At 35.4% G+C, this 20,782-nt stretch overlaps 2 protein-coding genes across 6 annotated transcripts in view; one reads left to right on the forward strand and one right to left on the reverse strand.

Annotated features, from left to right (window-relative positions):
• Positions 1 to 20,782, reverse strand: part of LOC145660520 (serologically defined colon cancer antigen 8 homolog) — a 540,216-nt gene that overhangs the window by 311,338 nt on the left and 208,096 nt on the right. The gene's annotated exons all lie outside the window — the stretch shown is intronic.
• The window catches only part of LOC145660518 (uncharacterized), a 443,921-nt gene that overhangs the window by 130,606 nt on the left and 292,533 nt on the right, over positions 1 to 20,782 (forward strand). For 4 of the 5 annotated variants that reach the window (XM_081725684.1, XM_081725686.1, XM_081725687.1 and 1 more), the window contains one exon: positions 4,046 to 4,169. In XM_081725684.1, coding sequence (XP_081581810.1) covers positions 4,047 to 4,169 — 123 coding nt within the window. In that variant the 5' untranslated portion in view covers position 4,046. Of the gene's footprint in view, positions 1 to 4,045; positions 4,170 to 20,782 lie in introns of those variants that run through there. The other variant, XM_081725688.1, reaches the window with a different exon arrangement.

A 20,782-nucleotide genomic window follows, 5' to 3' on the forward strand; every position in this document is an offset into this window, starting at 1 on the left:
CAGCGCTTGACTCAATTGATAGGTTGAGTGAGATATAGACGCTTGAAAGAAAGAAGTTATTGAGTAAACAGAAACTCAAAAAGAACAATACGCGTCTGGTGGTAGCAGGGGCGGATCCAGGCTGAATGTTTGGGGGAGAGCGGTCGTTCGAAGTCAATAGATTTTATTTTACATTTATAATAAAAAGCTAAAAATTCTTGGGATAGATTTTATTTTTAAAATAAAAAATATCCTATTCTGGCATATTGTCGGAAGAGAGAGGTGTTTCTGTACCTTAAAGAAAATAAAGCGGAAAATATCAGCAGCGATGATTTCTATTCAGAAAAACGTGATGAGCAGCATTTCAGATTTCAATGAAGTCATAGAAAAATTTGAAGCTCGAAAAGAACGAAGAAAGACCTTTCATTTTAAAATAATGCATAGTTTACTTAAATAATTTTGTTTAACTGTGTGCATGAATATATGCAATTTTCTTGCTTTTTCTCTTCTTTTTGGGTTAACAATATCATTCATGACTAACAGCACATGCTATATATTCGATTTACCTATTGTTCAATAGCATGATCGTAGAAGTTTTGTATATAAATAGTGTATAAACGTACATTGATAGTGGTTGTTTGGAAAAAAAGGAAATAACTTATATATTAAATCAATATTAGAGAATACACTTTAATCAATAAATATACAAATGGAGCTTAAAAGGACTTTCCTCTTCATATTTCCTGAATATTTTTTTTGGATAAGACTCAAGAATGCTGGAGGGGAGGGGGTGAACACTTGCGCGTAACTACATACCTTTGATATTGCAACATTGCAACCGGTGCTTCTACAGACCACGAACCGCTACTGCTATGTACACTCATGTCCAAAATTATTGTCGCATGTCTATAAATATGTTGTTGTAGGAATATAATTTGATAACGAATTCGCCCGGTATTTCTTATATGTATATAATTGGCAAACACATGTATGTGGAAAATTTCATGTTAAAAGAGCAGTAAATAAGAATAATAGAAATAAAATAAAACTTTCTTGTCCATTTAGCAACATTTTGTTTTACTCATTCTAATTTTCGTATTTATAAATCTTTTCCTATGAAATTTACCACAAATATACATTTCCCGATGATACACATAGTATCAGTATTAAAAGTACCCTGCAAAATCATTATCAAATTATATTCTTGCAAGAACACAGTTATAGATATGCGACAATCATTTTGGACATGAGTGTACAATTAATATGTAAAAATAGCGCCAGTGAAAATTTGGAGCTCAATGTGCAGGATTATAACCACAATAATGTTATCTTTCTTTTTATTTGCTGAGAGATTCTTTTCACATTTTTATGCATTTAAGTATGTAGTACATAGACACGTTTTAGTGTATATTTTAAAATTTCTTATGAATTAACGTGCAGTAGACTTCAAGCTAAGATAAAGCAATTACTACTTTTCTTACATTAAAAAATGTGTGATATATTTTCATCGATCATAAATATTATTATTATTATTATTATTATTATTATTATTATTATTATTATTATTATTATTATTATTACACTAATGGCATTTAACTTCAGAAGTAATAATGTAACAGGAGTGTTGTTGGGTCAAATACACAATTTAAAAGAAAATTAAGAAAGGACTACGCAAAATTAACATAATAATATTCACAAAATCTTAAGTTCATAAAGCTGTCTTGACATTATCATGAAGTAAGACCTTATTTTTATTTTATGTGAATAAATCCAGACATTTCATAACCACTTCCTGCTTATTATTATTATTTTTTCTATTGTGGTAGGTTGCCAACCAGTACGAACTCATTTGTAGTTATTAAAGCTATGGTTGATAGGGTTTTTATTGCACGAGGCAGTCACGCAAAGATTTCGTTTACTACTTTTGATTTCTGTGACTGGAGGATTGCCCACCAGGTGGCCAGGTGTGCAACTCATTTGTGGTGTAGTCATGAATTGCCCTGCTCCCTCGCGGCGAAACTTGGAAGCTTAATGTGTTACTCTCATAAAGATCAGAAGTATAACGGTGCTTGGATGTGAAATTATATTGGAAGTGATATGTATAATTTTCCTCCTCCTCCTCCTCATTATTATTATTATTATTATTATTATTATTATTATTATTATTATTATTATTATTATTATTATTATTATTATTATTATTATTATTATTATTATTATTCACACCAGTTGGCGCTATATTCAGAATCAGAGTTGAGAGTTAAGGGTCTTCACTACAACGAAATTAAACTAACGCTAATTTTAGAGTTTTTCTGTAATATCTTCAAAAGAAATAAAAATATTCAAAAAGCAGAAAGCTAGTGAACTAGACAATACAATTGTGCATGTGATACCTTTACTACAATTCATCTATCTGCTTTTGGTATAGGTACCGCTATTTACAGAACCCACAAAAAATGCTAAATCTATCTACAGTTGCAAATCGAAAGCAGATAGATGAGTTGTGATAACGGTATCGTATTCTCTAGTTCACTACGTTTCTGCTTTTCGAATATTTTTATTTGTTTTGAAGATATTAGAGAAAAAAACTAAAATTAGCGGTAGTTTGATTTCGCTGTAGTAAAGACTCTTAAGGAGCTTCAGAAATGCCCATAATATTTTTACTTTTTGGCTTGAAATTAAAGGTCTCAGTTGGAAGATGATGATTCGTATTTATGCAACGAGTACAATGTGTAACTAATAACATACGGCTTTACAAATAGAGATGGCTATCTTTTTTTATTTAAAAAAAGAAAAGAAAAGAAAACGAGATTGTATGTAGTACGTACTGTATGATGAGTGGGCGTACCTCTGATCAATGCAACCTAGATATGTTTTACATCTATGAATTAGATGTATTATCAAAAGGGCGTAGAGTATTGTAAACAATTCTTGTTTTTCAAGCCATATTTCGTAATTTCTTGCTGTATTCGCGTATAGTTTAGTGCAGTGGTTCCCAGCCTATTTTGACTGAAGACACATTTTACTGAACGCCAGGCGCGCACCCAGATATTTTTTTTGGGGGAGAGGGGGAAGGTCCAATACTACAAGCCACTATATCTGTATAGTATTAAACAGGTATCGGAGGAAGTAACCGTAAAATACTTCGTCCTATATTTTCAGGGAAAAAATAATAGAACTATTTTTATAATAGGATGAGAAGTGTAAAATCAAATGCTCATTCTGCATCAATCATTTCCCTGTTAAACAAGTATAGTTTTATTGAGAATGCGTACAAATGTACGTTCAGTTAGGAAATTTGGGGTGGTTTGGACCCGGTGGACTCATAAGTGTTCCCTTGGGCAACTATTAGTCTGACTGTGAATTATAAGGAATCAACGTGACTAAAAAACTGAGAGGGGCTTCTTGTGTTTCTAATAAACATTAAGAATACCTAAATATTTTTGCCTGGATTTTGATGCAACCGATAGGCCTAACTCTTGTATTTTATTTTTTTTTAAGCGTACGTATTAGCGCTGTTCACAAACTGGATTTTTAAAATATATAAACAGGAAATACATTTTAATGGTGCAAACCTACAAGTTTCTGTCTATAAAGTAGTGACTTGTGTAGTACTGACCATTGTTAGTGACACTAGAGATTTTGACTGGTAAAGTGATTTTAATTAATTATTATATACATATCTCATGACTTTTAAATTCTAAAATCTATCAATCTTATTACAAAGAGGGTGATTGAGAATTACGTTCATTATTTTACAAACGGCTGGCGTTTTGTAAAACTCCTAAGTTCTTTGTAAAAAGGCTGAATTTACAAAAAGCCTGTGACATACTACCCTCTTACTTGTTAATGTAGTTTTGTTTGATGTATTAAGGAATTCAGTAATCATTTGTACTTGTGTAGTTTAAAAAAAAATGAAAAATTATCAGTGTTATTAAAACCTTAACTGGCAAAATATCCATTTCTAATAAACTAAATACATAGTTTTGATTTCCATGTAATAATACGTACCTTATATAGAGTGATATATATGAGTGTAATTTTTCATGTTTTTCTCTTATTTTAGGATGGATGAGGGAGAGGTGGGGAAGTGGATGTGGTCGCTGGTCCAACCAGGATCTCAGTTCTATTTTCCTCTCAACGAAACCATGATTTTTGTCGGCCGAGAAGAGTGTGACGTCATTGTGCAGGTATGTATCTATTGTCTTATTGAGTGTTATCAAGCATCCGAGTGGTACGTTGCGGGAATACTAAGTGATTTGTAATAGCAGTTCTATTCCGCCAAGCGTGAGAGTATGATTTGCAAAGTTCGATAATTGCTTGCATTCAAACGTATAATAGTACCTTATGTATTGAGTCAATTTTCCAAATTATAGAGACTTTATCCCTAGCCTATATTTTTATCCTACATTAAATCATTTCATCTAATTCCCTTGTTTGTATACTTTTAAAATTACCCAGTCTTAGTTTGTTATTAATGAAATTGTTTATGAATGCGTAAATATTATCTATAGTGCTACAGGCAGAATTGTTATTTTTGCGAACTACGTTCAAAACATTTTCACCTTGCGCGGTTGTCGTATTTCATGATAATCCGAAGTTTTAACAACATACTACGTTACTGAATAAATAATATTATACAAAATGTTAACGCCATTTACTTACTCTTTGGAATTAGTTGTTGTTTTAGGGGGGCTAGGTGGCTCAGTGGTAGAGCTCATACCTCTGTTGTGTGGTTTTGCTGGTTCGATCCCCGGCTAAGCAAGATTATGGTGGACAACATCGTGTCCGTGAGTTTTCCCTGGGTACTTCCATCCTCTGTTACATTCTCATTCAATCAATTTTCTTACATTCACTTGCCGTAATGATTGTCTCCCTTAGCTTGAAGAGTGTAGACGTAGGGCATTAAACTGAAGGATGTTAATTGTTCTAAAGGAGTTGTAAATATTTGGTCTTAGTTCATTTTCATAAGTAAAATAGTGTTGTAACTTTGTAAGAACAGATTTTCTGAACTAGCGTGCAAAATATGTATTACGTTGATGAAAAGGAGTTATCCGTTTTGACATCTGGTGATAAACTCATCATCACACCGCAGCAACATCAACACAACGAAGAGATTGACTCAGTTCACGCGACTAATGTCACAAACTCAGTAAATTTCCAGCAAACGTGCTGGGGTACCCAGACAGTCTGAAGAGAGCGCCTTATTGAATAGGGTCGTAAGAAAATACACCATGGAGGAATACACAATTGCCAGTGTTCTTTCTTTCTTTACGAATCAAACTGCACAACAAGAACAAACAATAATAGCATTTAATATAGGAATTGCGAATGTATACGCCATTTGCCGTTGGTTTGTTAAATTTCGTTCCGTTCCGTTCACATGGCAAAAGTGTTCGTGTCATTGCAGACCACTTAAAACATATGCCATAACACTGTCATTCGGCGTCTCCACGCAATCGGTAGTTTGAAAAATTGAACTCGCGGTGGCTCAGTGGTAGAGCGTTCACCTCTGGTGCTTGGGTCCCGGGTTCGATCCCAGCCCCCACCAAGTGAACCTTGTGATGAACAAACCGTGTGCGTGGGTTTCCTCGGGGTTCTCCCGTTTCCTCCTACTTTCTTCATTCCACCCTTTCACCCGTTACTCATCGTCACCGTCTCCTTTAGCCTAACCGGCATAACCGTGGGACGTAAACCTTAAAAATTTCGTTTCATTTTATTTTTTGGACTCGTGGGCTCCACGTGACTTCACACCGGCCAACAAGAACCAGTATCTGAAGGTATGCCGTTCTCTTGAGTGTGAAATAACTTGGAAGATTTCTTGCATCGTATTGTTTCTTCTGATGTCATTATGAATCTCGCACGATAATCGTAAATTGTCAGGACAGTCGCTGGATTCTGATCAACTTCTAAATTAGTGTCCCATAGGAGCGCTCTACCCGCAGAAGATGCTGCTGCTGTTATGGTGGGGGTGATCCATCATGTCTTTCTCAGTCGAGGCAAATTCATCATTTTAGATCGTTACAATGCTTAACTCTATGAACTACACTCAGAATTTGTCCACAAACGTTCATCAATGGTCAATGAACGTGAGTTTCAGTATGAAATCCTTCAACACCCACCATAATACCCCAATTTATCTCTCACTGACCACAGTCTCTTTTAACATTTCGATCATCAGGGGAGGGGAGACCTTCCCTGATGATAGGGCGGTATCAAGTGCGGTTGAGAATTTTTTCGCATCACAGATTCAAGACTTCCTTTGTCATGGAATTCAGTCGTTGGGTAAGCGATACCAAATGTGTGTCGTTGCAGACGGCAATTATTTTCGTTAACTAGATATTGTGATTTTCATTTCTTTGCCCTTTGAAAATGACGCACATTGGGTGAAGCAAATATGTTCTGTATTTGTAACGCCTAAAAAACTGTTACTACTGTTGATACTGGAATCTACACAACTCCAAATGTATTTCTACGTTTCACTTAGTTTGTAGAATTAGATTTTTTAAAATTTTAGTCTTGCAGGTAGTTGATTTAAACGTTTTCTGAACAGATCCACGCTCAGAAGTATATGTCTTTTTTCAACAAATTTTGAATTCCCATATTATTTAATTGGAAACATACTCTGCTATATGGTACTCTCCTCTCTGTGCTCAACGCACTGGCTTAGTGAGCTTTGTGGTGGACAAACAGCGTGTGTGGGGGTTTTCTTGAGGCTCTCCCGTTTCCTCACACTTGTTTCATTCCACTAGTATCATCCACTCATTATCATAGTCTCCTTTAGCCTCGGTACATAATCGTGGGATGCAAAATACAATATATGTGATAAATTATGCTTTCACCAGAATGGAACACGATTGTATATCTTGCTTTGTGTATTTACTGTTGTAATTGAAATATATATACAACAAGCTTTTTTTCTTCAGTGACAGATTTACATACGTAAATATGAGATGCAGTCAAGTGATACACGTAAATTAAATTTGACAGGATAAATGTGTATGATGTGCCGTGTGTGTATATTTCTAAGAATAAGGAAGAGTTTGTTTCATTAATGACTCAGTACTGTTAAATTTCACTTGTTTTATTTCAAACAACTACGTACTCTTTGCGGAGCACTATCAGAAATTGTACATGGTACAGTCCGCAGCAAAAAACCTGCAACATGAGCATGTAAGTTTATTGTGAAACTACGCCTAACAGCGCAGGGAAACAACATAACGTCTAAGTGGTACGAATCACGCCAAGAGAAACCTCGGCGCCCTTTCCTGCACATTTATTTTGGAAAAAAAGACTTCGTTGTTTCACAGTAAACTTACATGCTCATGTTGCAGGTTTTTTTGCTGCGGACTGTACCATGAGCGTTTTAATAGTTAGGGTATTTGAAAGCGCACTACGAAATTCTTCTATTATTATTATTATTATTATTATTATTATTATTATTATTATTATTATTATTATTATTAGCCGCGGTAACTCAGTGGTAGAGTGCTCCCCTCTGGTGCATGGTGTCATCGGTTCGATCCCAGCTCGAGCCAAGTAAGCTCTGTGGTACAAACACGGTGTGCGTGGGTTTTCTCGGGATTCTCCCGTTTCCTCCCACTTTCTTCATTCCACTATTTCATTTTATTTCTCATCGTCACCGTCTCCTTTAGCCTAGCCGACATAACCGTAGGACGTGAAACTTAGATTTCATTTCATTTTACTACTACTACTATTACTCATTATTATTATTATTATTATTATTATTATTATTATTAATGATCTGAATTGTATTCATATATAAAGTACCAGAAGTCCAGACTCTTTTAATTCCATTGGCAGTAAGAGTTTATAGAAAGTACAGAAGAAAGGACATCTTCAAGAATTAGGAAATAAACCGCTGTTGTTGGGTAAAATACAGAATAATAAAATTGAAAAGTTCTATTTGGCGTTAAATTGATCAAGAAATATCGTATTTTTCAGATTTTATTTAACAAGAACTCTTTACGTATTTACTCTTTCCATCCGTGTGTCCGTTTGGGAGAGACAAAATCTCAAGAACTGCTTGATGGAGCACCATTAATTTTGGCCATGATGTAGAGGGTTAAAATTTTAGTATAATTGAGTTCGTTGATGGGTGAGACTTGTTCAGTTGACCCCAAGACACAGACAATCAATCATCTGTTTTCCATGTATTCCTATGGGAGTAATTATGAATGCCATCCTTGATGAAATATCCGCTGTGCTGTTGAGATTAGCATGTTAGTATAATGCTTACGGAGCAAAATACTAATCTGCGAATTGAAAACAATTGTAAATTGAAACTAATAACTTTTAGAAATCGGACGTTTAGGTTCGCATAGGGTACAGGTGCAGTTAAGACAAGTGTGTTACTGGTGGTACAAATTTCTGGATATTTACTGCGATATATATAGGCGCGGATCCAAGGGGGGCTATATTCCCCCTTGACGCTCAGGTATACACTGGATAAAGTGGGCTTCAATAGTGGTTTACACTGGTTAAAGCTACAAACTATTTTTTAGCCCCTCCATCATATCCTGGATATATATATAGTGGCGGATCCAGGATATGATGGAGGGTGTTTCAAAACAACACTGACAACGTTTGGGGGGTGATTCCTGACATCAAGATAAGACAAAAAGTATAGATCAACATGGGTGCCCAAATGCTTCCTTTCGGAGTTATAAGCTGCGGAAAACATGAAAAAAATAGTTTTAAAAGGTCCATAGCACCAAAACTATGCGACCTAGCGTAGTCGGGTCAATACTTCACTTAGGAACTAATATGTTCAGTATCCAAATATCCATGATTCAGGACGGTCCCGGGTTCGATACCTGGTGGAGGCACTCGGTCGAAAAAGTGTAAAATGCTTTTTCAGGCCAGCCACCGTGAATGAGGTTTTCCTGGGTTTTTCTCATTCACACCAGGCAAATGCCGGAGTGGTACCTAACTTATAGGTGCCAGGCCGCTTCCTTCCTTCCCCAATCCTTTCTTCCTTCCCTTTCCCTGGATTGTGTGCTCGCCGAGGGACGTCTTCCCTCAAACGTGAAGGGCTAAATGGTCTTAGATGCCGAAAGCCCAGAAATCGAAATTCTAGATCCTAAATACATGTTTCAGGGTCCTACGGTACTTCCGCAACAATTTTTATAGAGGTAGGTAGAGAGTACTTCAAATTATATGCCCGTAGCCAAACTCCGTCTATAAAGATTGCTTCGTGAGTACCCTAGGATTCTGAAACATGTGGATAGTGCGCATTTAGTCCCTAAGTGAAATCTTGACCCGACTGCCGTAGGTCCTATAGTATTGGAGCTGTGGACCCTTAAAGTTCATTTTTTCATGTTTTCTTCAGCCTGTAACTCCGAAAGGAAGCATTTGTGCACCCAGGTTGGTTTATACTTTTCGCCTTATCTTGGTGTCAAGAATCACCAAACGTTGTTGGCGTTGTTTTGAAACACCCTGTATATATAATATATATATATATATATAAAATATGTGTGTGTGTGTGTGTGTGTGTGTGTGTATAACGAATATTTTAATAGTTGTAGGTAAATTTAGAAGGGGAGGAGGTACTAACAAGAAATATAGCTGAGAGGCATTTAAACGCTCAAATACAAATTCAGGACTGCTTTTTTCATGCGCATATTAAGTTCATGTTTTCTCCTGTCTTTTTTCTTCATTTATTCTTATATTGCGTTTATTAGATTATGTTTGTTTAGTCAAATCTTGCAATTTATATTTTGCGTTTTTTTTTTTATACTTCCAAATATACAAATCCAATGAAATGTAATAATTCCACGTAACTTCTGATCCAGCTTATCTTTTTACTGTAAACTTATAATAAAGTATTACAAATTTATTTAGGTTGCGTATGTACGTAAGCAACGTTAGTTAAGTATTACTTTAATAGATGACAGGGTTCAGTGCTAATTCGAGACCTTTTATGTTGCCTTTTACTGAAAAGATAAGAATTATTGCCTTACTTAAGTATTATATATCATTTAAAAAAAATTGAAATAATTAACTTTTGTGGGACTTGTAAAATGCTGTTAGAAAATGAAATATATAAGCTCCCGCATTGAAATTACGAAGTATTTTCAAATTAAGAAAGTTCGGAGTAAAAAACTGATTGCATGCCGTTGAATACATTTTTAAAAACGGTGAATTAATGCTTTTTATGGTAAAATGCACTAAAAAGGAGAACTTTTTTTTTTTTTTTTTTTTTTGATGGTCTAATTCAGTAGTATTTAGTATCCAATCTTCCCTGCAGTTTCGCACTAAGATTGAAGTACGTCTGCATTGTCCATTTGTTTATCCATCTTATAGAAAAGATCTCAAATGATGTTTCAAAATGGATCCGAAGGCACGTAGTTTGCAAACTATTCCTTTCTAAATTAGTTGTTTTCCCTTCTTCCTTAGCTTTCTTGTACTTGTTACGGAATTGTCTCGCCAGATGACGATGTACCAGTTCTGTGCACATTATAACTAAATTATACGAGGAAAGAAGAGACCGTTCTGAGATCTTTTTAATGAGAAGGAAGATTTTTATGGTCCGTTATCGAATGTTTTGGAAATTATTTTCGAGCGTGGAACGCACAATGCATTTCTTTCTCTTTTTTCTTTTTCTTCGTTTTTTTTCAAAGCTCACTCTCTCTCTCTCTCTAATGATAACATCATTCGCATTTCAGCCAAAGCCGTCACTTTTTTTTTTTTTTTTTGTTCCGCCAATTCCATGTACTGGAACATTGAATTGGAGAACGGTTTTTGATGTTGTGTAAATACAGTTGTTTAGCCACGAGAGGAGTTAAATAAGTAATCCTTTGTGTTATATATAAATAAAAAGCTGTTATTCTCTGTACAGTTAAGAAAGAACTGAATTTTGACGTTATATAGTAGGAACTGTATAAAACTCACCTGCTGGAAAATGAACGGTAGCACCTGTCTTATGCAGCGCGAGGAATTTTCTAGAGACTGCTGTTCAGTATTTTGATACAAAAGAAAAAAAATGAATAGACAAAATTATTTGAATCAGGTTTTAATTTTTTTTAAAATTCTGAATTGTGAGCTATTTTCAAAAAGCGAAGTCAGTTTTCCGAACTTCTTAGGGTGTTCTATGGATCACGCTACTTTTGTCCTTGCGGAAACATTTTTTTAAATGTTGTGAGCTTTATGTTATTACCGGTATATTTGTATTTTTAAGGTATATTAGTTAAAATTCTTTTAATTGTATATTGCTTTAATAGATTATAATATATATTAGTTTGAATAATCGAAGACAATCAAAAATATTTTATAGAGTTGATAGGGTAATAAATTTTAGAAATATCAGTCCTGGGAGAGAAAGTGAAAGGCGCTTGTTGAAATTTTCAACTATAGTTGTCTATGTGAGACGCAATTTACTTGGATATTATTTCATTTTATTTGTGTATTTTTTATTTTAACTAGTGCTTACTCTAAAAGGACCGCAGGGGCATAACTCGAAGATCACAGTTTGAGAAACACTGGTCTAAACATATACTGAGTAAAGGAATGTTAACGTGTACAATTATCTGAATGTCACCAAAATAATAAATAAATAAATCTCAATAAACGTGAGTTTCGAAATCGTAGGTTTAGAGCTATAGAATAACACGTAGTTGGAAAATAATATTTACGGCTTCCTAGCTCAATAGTATAGGCTAGGACCCAGTACTATTCTGCTCTGACTCTCTTCTTATATGTATGCTAATGATACGGCCATATGCTGAAATCAAAACATCAAATTAGGATTATCCTGATTAATATACCACTTTAGACAACAACTTCAAATAGCACAACCTTCGTAATGAAGCAGTTAAAAATAAAAGTACAGAGAAAATCACTAAATAGGATAAAGAATGGCATTTGGAAGTTAACTCAAGCAATACTCAACTTCGTAATGATATATCCAGTGGTGCTATTCAGCCAGTTTGCTAGAATCGGTTATTAAAATATTTCGAGTTCGCAGAACCGTTTGTTATACCCAGACATAACAGTAAATTTTATCCAGGTATTCCTAGGAACAGTAAAATTTAGTTTAACTATCTTTAGTTGTAGAAATTCTTACAGCTCCAGGGTTAAACATGTGATCTCCCAGAACAACGTATAAGCATTTATTTCTTAATTTCAAATGCTGAGATATCAAAATTGAGAACTGGGTTCACATGAGTGTAGTAGTGAGCGTTAATTATATTTGAATCACATAAATACCCTTATCAATAATTGTCGATCCATTGTTGGATTAAAGTCTTTACAATATTTTTTGGCAACCAGCTATCTGGGATAATTCGTCTCCAAGATATTTGCAGTGCTACCTAATTTCATCACACCACATTGTATTAGGATGCTATGTTGGTCTTTATTTGTCACTTGTGGTATCTAGTGGAAAATTTGCTCTTGTCTGCCTTGTATGGTTTGTTTCCTAAAAGAGGTATATCTATCTAATCTCTCTCTCTCTCTGTATATATACGAGGGCTGGTAATAAAGTAATGAGAATTGTTGAAAAAAAAAAACAAACAAGTTTACTTAAATTTTCAACCAACCACAATGTGATCACCTTCAAAGTGCTTCCCTTGTGCCTGCACACACTTACTCCATCGGCGTTTCCATTGTTGGTAACATCTCTGAAAATAATCTTTTGGGATGCTTCCCAAAGCCCATGTTACAGCTGTTTGAATGTTTCTGCTTCAAAATGGTGTCCTTTAAAAACTGCTTGCACCTTTGGGAACAGAAAAAAATCATACGGGGCGATGTCCGGTTAATAAGGAGGGTGTGGTATCACTGTAATGGATTTAAATGCCAAATACTGCCGAACCAGACAGTGCAGTATGGGCTGGTGCATTATCGTGATGGAGGATCCAGGTGTCAGCAATCTCTGGATGAACACAGCGGACGCGTTTTCGAAGTCTTTCGAGAATTTCTTTGTAGAAATGTTGATTTACTGTCTGCCCTGGAGGTACCCACTCTTTATGGACAATTCCCCTGGCACACAAACATGCATTTCACCTTGGACTTTGACATGCGGGCTTTCTTTGGTCGTGGCGAATCTTTCGAACACCATTGCGCAGTTTGACGTTTCGTTTCGGGGTCATATTGAAAACACCAACTTTCATCACCAGTGATAAATCTGTTCAGTAAATCCGGGTTAGATTCGACTTGGTCCAACAAATCAGCCGCTACAGTCGTCCGGTCATCTTTTTGTTGCTCTGTGAGATTTTTCGGAACCAGTTCAGCATACACTTTTCGCATTCCCAAATTTTCAGTTAGTATCAGACGCACTGTTTCTCGATTCATGTTCAGTTCATTCTCAATCATTTTCATGGTTAATCATCTATCCGCTCGCACAAATTCCCTCACCCTGTGTGTATTCTCTTCCGTTCGTGTTGTTGTGGGTCGCCAACTGCGGTGTTCATCTTCGATTTTTGTTCTGCCTTCCGCAAACATTTTGTGCCAACGATATACCTGTGCCATTGATAACACTTCATTTTCAAAGGCCTGCTGAAGCTTCCAGTATGTTACCGTGGCAGTCTCACCAAGTTTCACACTGGAGATTGCGTAGCGCTGCTCAATATTACGTACTTCCATTGTTATGACGGGGATCCAACCCATGAACATACTCTTCAACCTCTAACTCCACAATGAATAATATTTCGTGAGTGCCACGTGCTGTGCTAGTGGAGCAGTCCCAGGGTCACGCGCTGGTGGCGGTTTCAGTCTGCAGACTTGCCAGCATCAGCTGAAAAATTCTCATTACTTTATTGCCGGACCTCGTATATAACCGGTTGTTAACCCGGCGCCACTGTCGCCAAGTCTCACAGACCCGTGCCACCTGTTTTTGTAGCCTGTTACTGTTGTAGTATCTGGCCGTTGGTTCTGATTGGGGTTCAAATTGAAAATTTTATTTTTCAATGGACACTCCTGAACATGATTTATGACTTTATGATAACACATTGAAACTTTTGAACTTTTTACTAAATAATTGTGATTATACCAAATTTAACAAATGGGTCTGTGAGACTAGGCGCCAGTTCCGCCGGGTTAAGAAATTAGAATAACACCACTGAATATATCCGAAATCCCGAGGAACAAGTCGTCCAAATAAAACAGCGAAATATTTGGATATCATTTTAGACAATTTGAAAAATCACATACAGTAAATCATATTAGAAACAAAGCATTTCGAATATTTAGGTACTGAAATATATTGTAAGGAATTCATTCTTCATAGAGGAATTAAAAGTATATTTTATAAAGATGTAAAAGTATCCAAGCTTGCATATAGAAACGAAAGATGATGCCTTAGACCAATGAACAAATAATACATCAACAATATAAAAGACTTGTACAAGAAAAATAAATTGATGACAAAGAAATTTATTAGGAACTTCAAAATTTTCAAAAAAAAAAAAAAAAAAAGTAATAACAAGGAACATTTCACTTTGGAAGACAAGTAAGAGAAGAAATTTTCAGAACCAATCATATATATTCTTATTAATTTAATTCAAATATGATTATTAATAATATGTAATTTGAAAAATATTATGCAAAGATTTGAAATAAGTTGTTCTGAAACCGCAAGGCTGGCGTAATCTCCAGAAAACTTTAGGATAATGGGTACCCAGTGTCACTTCAGTGCTCCTTACAGGTTGGCTAAGATAAAGGAAATGAAATGAAATCTTTGAGTTTTACGTCCCACGGTTATGCCGGCTAGGCTAAAGGAGACGGTGATAATGAGTAATGAATGAAATGGTGGAATGAATAAAGTGGGAGGAAACGGGAGAACCCCGAGAAAACCCACGCACACGGTGTTCGTCCACCACAAAGTTCACTTGGCGGGGGCTGGGATCGAACCCGGGACCCCAAGCACCAGAGGTGAACGCTCTACCACTGAGCCACCGCGGCCCGCTAAGATAAAGGCTCCATTAGCGCTCGTAGTTCACCATTGTCGATGGCTGGCGATACATTTCCATGTAATTCACTTTCAGACAGCATATCGCTGAATTGGAATTTTTTGAAGCGTCATAATTGTGTTAAGTCCAAGTGCATTCTTGTTGTTCCTAGCTACCTTTACTGCGTTGTGCTTAAGTTTAAACTCGTAAAGAGAAAGTAGCCATCATATTTGACTTACATAAATGTTTGGTCTCAATCGATTCCTTCTCACGAGCAGGAATATGTACCCATCACTTTGCGATCATAATTGTCATCAGACGGCGTTTAGCAATATCCAACATTCGTCACCTTGAAACCCGACTTTTTATGTACATTTGTCTGATAAATAAAAACAAAGTAACGAAGAACTGCAGATGATTATCAAATACAGGCGTCACCTGATTAATATGGGCGTTGAACCACCTTGAGGATGCAGAAAAGCAATTCGTCGTGGAATAGAGGCTTATGAGCCATAAATTAATTCCAAAGGAATATCCCATTCCTCATATAGTGGAGCACTCAGTTTCGTCAGTGAAGGTGAAATAGAGTATCTGAATCGGTGTCTGAACTCCAGAACTAACCAGAAGTGTTCAATAATGTTGAAGACTCATAGGAGCCAGGAAAAGTGTTGTGTGTAGTTCATCTCGTTGATGATGAAACCACACATCAACAGATCTAGCAATGTGAATTGGCGCATTGTCAGTTTGAAAAATTTCGTTATTAACCGAAAATAACGTCTGGACATTAGGATACATAGATCATCTAAAATGTCCACTGGCAGCAGTACATCCTTTGAGCGTGATCAAAGGACCACCAAATACCAGGAAGTTGCAACCCACAATATCTGAGAACAACCTCCGTAAGGAGGATACAGTTCGGAGCATAAGTTTCTTTGGATGTCTGCGCGACTGTTATTGGAAATAAATTAAAGGATTGTATTAAAAGACTCGTCAAACATATTATATGGTATCAATCATTGAGTACAATTTGCATATCTCGGCGAATTTTCTTCTCACTAAAGCGTTGTTGGAGTTGAACCAGTGATAACTGGTTTGGAAATTGCCACACGACCACGAATGTTGAGATTATGCATCTCGCGTTGAACTGTAATCGTCGTAGTAGGCTACTGAGTGAGTTCCGCAATCATTGTAGGTTCCGCAATTATTTTTTCTGCATTCGTTGTAGGTTCTTGATGCCAACCTTCTCCTTTAAAAAAGATTAGCAGTAATAGAAATATTAAATCCTTACTGGCAGTAAATGCGCAAGATACGATTCAATGACTGACTTTAAGTTTTTGAGTATCAGCCTTCTGGTTTCTTAGAGAAACACGATATTTTTAATAGGGGTAATGGAGGTAAAATCGCATTTACTACTGTATAGTACCATCGTGGCGATCATCTTGAAGTTCGGAGCTCCTCCGTGGCTAAGCGGTTAGCGTACGCGCCTTTGGCGTGGGAGACCCGGGTTCGATTTCCGGCGGGAGCTCATGTGATTCGGATTCCACGTTAATCAGTAGGTCCACGTCTTATATAACCTCGCTGCTGAACGGGACGTTAAACCCAAAATCAACTGAACTCATCTTGAAGTCCGCCATGTGGCCCCGCTTAGCGTATTCGCTAATGCACTTGTCTTTGGTACGAGCGGTCCCGAGTTCGTTTCGCGGTGGGGACACTTGGCGGAAAGGTGTAACCGTTTCTTCAGGCTAGCCCTCCTGAGTGAGGTTTTCCTCATTCTCACCAGGTAAATGCCGGGATGGTACCTAATATAATGGTCCCAGGCCGCTTCCTTCCTTCCCCAATCCTTTCTTCCTCTCCAATTCCCATGGCAGTGTGATCGCCGAGGGACGCCATCTCTCATATATGTGACACAACATGGCCATAGATGCCAAAAGCCCAGAAATCTAATTTCTAATTCTAATCGCTGAAGTCCGCCATCTTGGACTCAGGTCCACATTTTTTTAATAGAAAAGGGATCATGTGACATAGTTTTCGCTAGCTTTTCACATCAAACTCATATCTGACGTTATTTCCAAATTATCTGTAATCATTTAATAGTTATTACCTTCATAATATGTACTTATTAACATAAAATTGTCTTTCCAAACTTACAAGGTACCTTTGCCTTATATTGTATAATGTAAATGCGTTAAAAATGTGAAGTCACTTAGGGCACCATTTAATGTTATTCAAGTAAACTCATTTTTCGTATGGGTTACCACTCTAATATATATAATGTACAGTAAACTCCGAGTATTCATCTTAATGTGGCGGATTGGTAGGCCGGCTAGATCATAATTCTACAATTACTTGTTTCCTGCCCCACCCACACCTATAAAGACACATTTTTGTATCAAAATCCGCTCATAGCTTTGTTTTCTGACGGGCTGGTAGTTTATAAATGTTTGATATGTTCTGTACAGTAATTTTTAAAAATTCATTGCAGTAAAAGGAAGACCGAGAACAAAAAGTACTGTAAACATTTTAAAAGATACATTTTTATAATATCTAACTTAATTACAGGAGACATAAAATGATGTACACTTCATTATACGAATACATTGCAATTATACAATGAAAAGCATTAGCGTGAAATGTAGATCTATTATTAAAAAACATGTTTATACTTATTTTACTATTGATAAATGATTATACAAATATGAAAATGTAAACCAAGTATAAAAGTTCAGAACAAATACATTTTATTTTTTGATAAAAATCCATGATAGATGACTACTTCTCCCTTTTAGCCCTCTTGCATGCCCATTGTCTCTCCACTTACGTAACCAAGTAATATCAGGCTAAAGATTGAGTAGATCCTTAACTTTTTACTCTATTATTTATTTATTTATTTATTTATTTGAAGTAGGCTGAGATAGTCGCAAGCCAGATAGTATGTATGTGTATATGTTACGAGTTCTACTTTTCGTAACTTCTGTTTCATCTTATGCCACTTATGTACATTACTTGGCATATTTAATCGTTCAAATAATTCAAAAGACATTTCAAGATTAAAAAAAAAAAAAAAAGTAGGATCATTGTAAATCATGAGACGTTTTCATATGTATAAGAGAAAAATAATAAATTATATTTCATTGCATGTAGCAGTGTTGTCTCTAATAATGCTGCTGTGTTCATTCATACTGTATATATAAATTTTGCTTATTTACTTTCCTGAAGTCATAAAAAAGAAAGGGAAAGAAGAGTCGAAAGTGTGGGTTGAACGTTCTTATAATACTAAGAATATTTAGATAATAAAGACGCCGCTTTTAATTTTTTATGTTCTTAGTTTAGTATTTTACTACTGATGTAATTATTTGGATGACTTTTAAAAAATATATTTGTTTCAGAGTAATAGATATTGATTGTGACATTACTTCATTTGCTCTGCCACTGGTGCGATAAATTTCTTCTTAAGTGAGTTAAATAAAATTCGTTTCACATTTAATGACTCGATTCGGTCTAGTTTTCTTATAAGTAGATCAATTTATAGAGGATTTGGGGTAGAAGACCGTGATTGATATACCATTACCGAGGTTGAAAAGGTCGAAAGAGAAAATAAAAACCATTATGAGTTGAAATCATGTAATTGATATTCTATAAAATAATACATTCTGCTAATAGACAGTAAAAGGGATCATGCGAAACGTATATTTACCTCTGCTTCTAGAAGTTTCAATTTCTTCCGGTACATGTCATCGGTTGGATGATATTTAAGGTTGGTTTAAAGGGACAAGTTTTGCCGATAGATGGCACTACAGTTTTCGTATCTCCCCCATGTATTTTTACCTTTCACGAAAATTTACAATTTCTCTTACATATTTCAACCTAGAGACTTCAAATTTTTAGAAAAGGAACTTCATAATCCATTAAAGAGAACAATCCGTGCCGATATTTTATTTAGAATTTTCTTCATTGTTGAAATGGCTTGATGTTGAAATGGATACCCAAACTTTTAACAATGGAACTGTTTCAACAGTGAAGAAAATTCTAAATCAAAAATCGGCACGAATTGTTCCCTTTAATAGGTTATGAAGTTCCTTCTCTAAAAATTTGAAGTCTTTAGGTTGAAATTTATAAGAGAAATTGTGAATTTTCATGAAAGGTAAAAAATACATGGGAGAGATATGAAGACTGTAGCGACATCTATCGGCAAAACTTGTCCCTTTACACTAACCTTAATGCCGTCTAACGGCGCAATATGTAACTTCTGGCACCCTACACTTTATTCCCCTTTCTTTCAATAGTAGAAAATGGGACATGGATAGCCATTGTTAAAAGTCACAGTTTCCCGTGAAGATGTGAATGGATTGACTCCATTAACGAACTCGACCGAGATAATCGTTCTAGCTACGCGCGCGTATCTATTGCAAAAAAAAAAAAAAAAAAAAAATATATATATATATATATATATATATATATATATATATATATAATATATAATTCAAATATATAATTCAAATTTATAAATATATATATATATATAATTCAAATTTCGCCTTCGTTCAAGAGTTATTATGTGAAGTTACGGACGTGTTAACATTACAATCTGATAGGACCCATTAGCGTGATACTAATAATAATGTTAGCAAAATTACTTCGCTAACAAAGTACAAAAATAATTTAGCGTCTGTGATCCAGGTGGTAGATCAATTTTATTGAGGTAGTTATGCAATGGAGTCTTTCGGAGTTCATTCTTCCTCCTTCCTATCGGAGCTTTTTGTTTTTTAAAAAAAATACGCCTAGTAATGAACGTATGCTTGTATGTGTTTGCCCAAGACATGTTGCAGGGCTAGGCACGGTCATTAGACTGGTAGTGTGGTGATTTTTCCATAGTTCAAATGTGTGTAAATGAACTGAAGTGCCAGAATCCTGAATATTGAAAATACACTGTTCAAAGACTGAATCAAGTGGCTACATTACGCAGATTTCGCTAAAATTCTGTCAGTATACAGTAGCTCCGTTACATAAAGCTCTCGAATATCCTGTTCATTAGTATGAAAAATAAAAGAATTATGAACGTACCTGTAAATATTGAAACAATTGTGTTAAAATACGTACTAGGAGACGGCGTGAACAATTTTATCCCAGCATACGAAACTGGAACTTACCATAATTGTAGTTAACTGTATTCTAAAATATGAAATTATTTATTAGTAATTAATATCTGTACGTAGAGATTTATTAATGCAACATGATGGTATCGACATGCATTTCTGGTAATGAAAAATTGAAAAAGATAATAGGCAAAACAAGAAATGAAGAGCAAGAAAATATTAATGTTATTAATTTTCCTTTGGTTACAGAATGGAAACTTTGTCGTGAAACTGTGCGTGATAAAATTTTGTATATTTGTTGATATGATTTACCATTGTACTTACTGTGTAATGTTAAGTTTATTGCTTTGTAGTTTCATAATTGTAAGAGATTACTTAAAAGGCTAGTCTAGGGACTCTTAACTGCTGTAATTGTTCTTTCAAATAACCTTTTTAAAAAAACAATAGAAAACTTCGTAGTATTTGTGCTACATGTCTAACCAATATAATAATAATAAGAAGAAGAAGAAGGAGGAGGAGGAGGACGAGGAGGACGAGAATAATAATAAGTAACGTAATACGACAATAATTGCGCGTTTAATTGCTTGAAACTTTGAAGAAAAGTTTTCTTATTACTTTAGCGATTAAGTTTCTAGGTTAATTAAATGTAGATAGGGTCTACTTTGCTAACAGCTTTGATCATTTGTAGTACCAGAGCAATGTGTTCGCAGAAAATTTATATTTTTCTCAAAAATATTACAAAATGGGCGATGTGAGTTAAGTACAGAAAATACCGTACCATGCAAGTTAGTCAGTTTTAAAATA

This window comes from Thermobia domestica, chromosome 9 (genome assembly GCF_964235325.1).
Source record: "Thermobia domestica chromosome 9, izTheDome1.hap1.1, whole genome shotgun sequence".
Lineage (NCBI taxonomy): Eukaryota > Metazoa > Arthropoda > Insecta > Zygentoma > Lepismatidae > Thermobia > Thermobia domestica.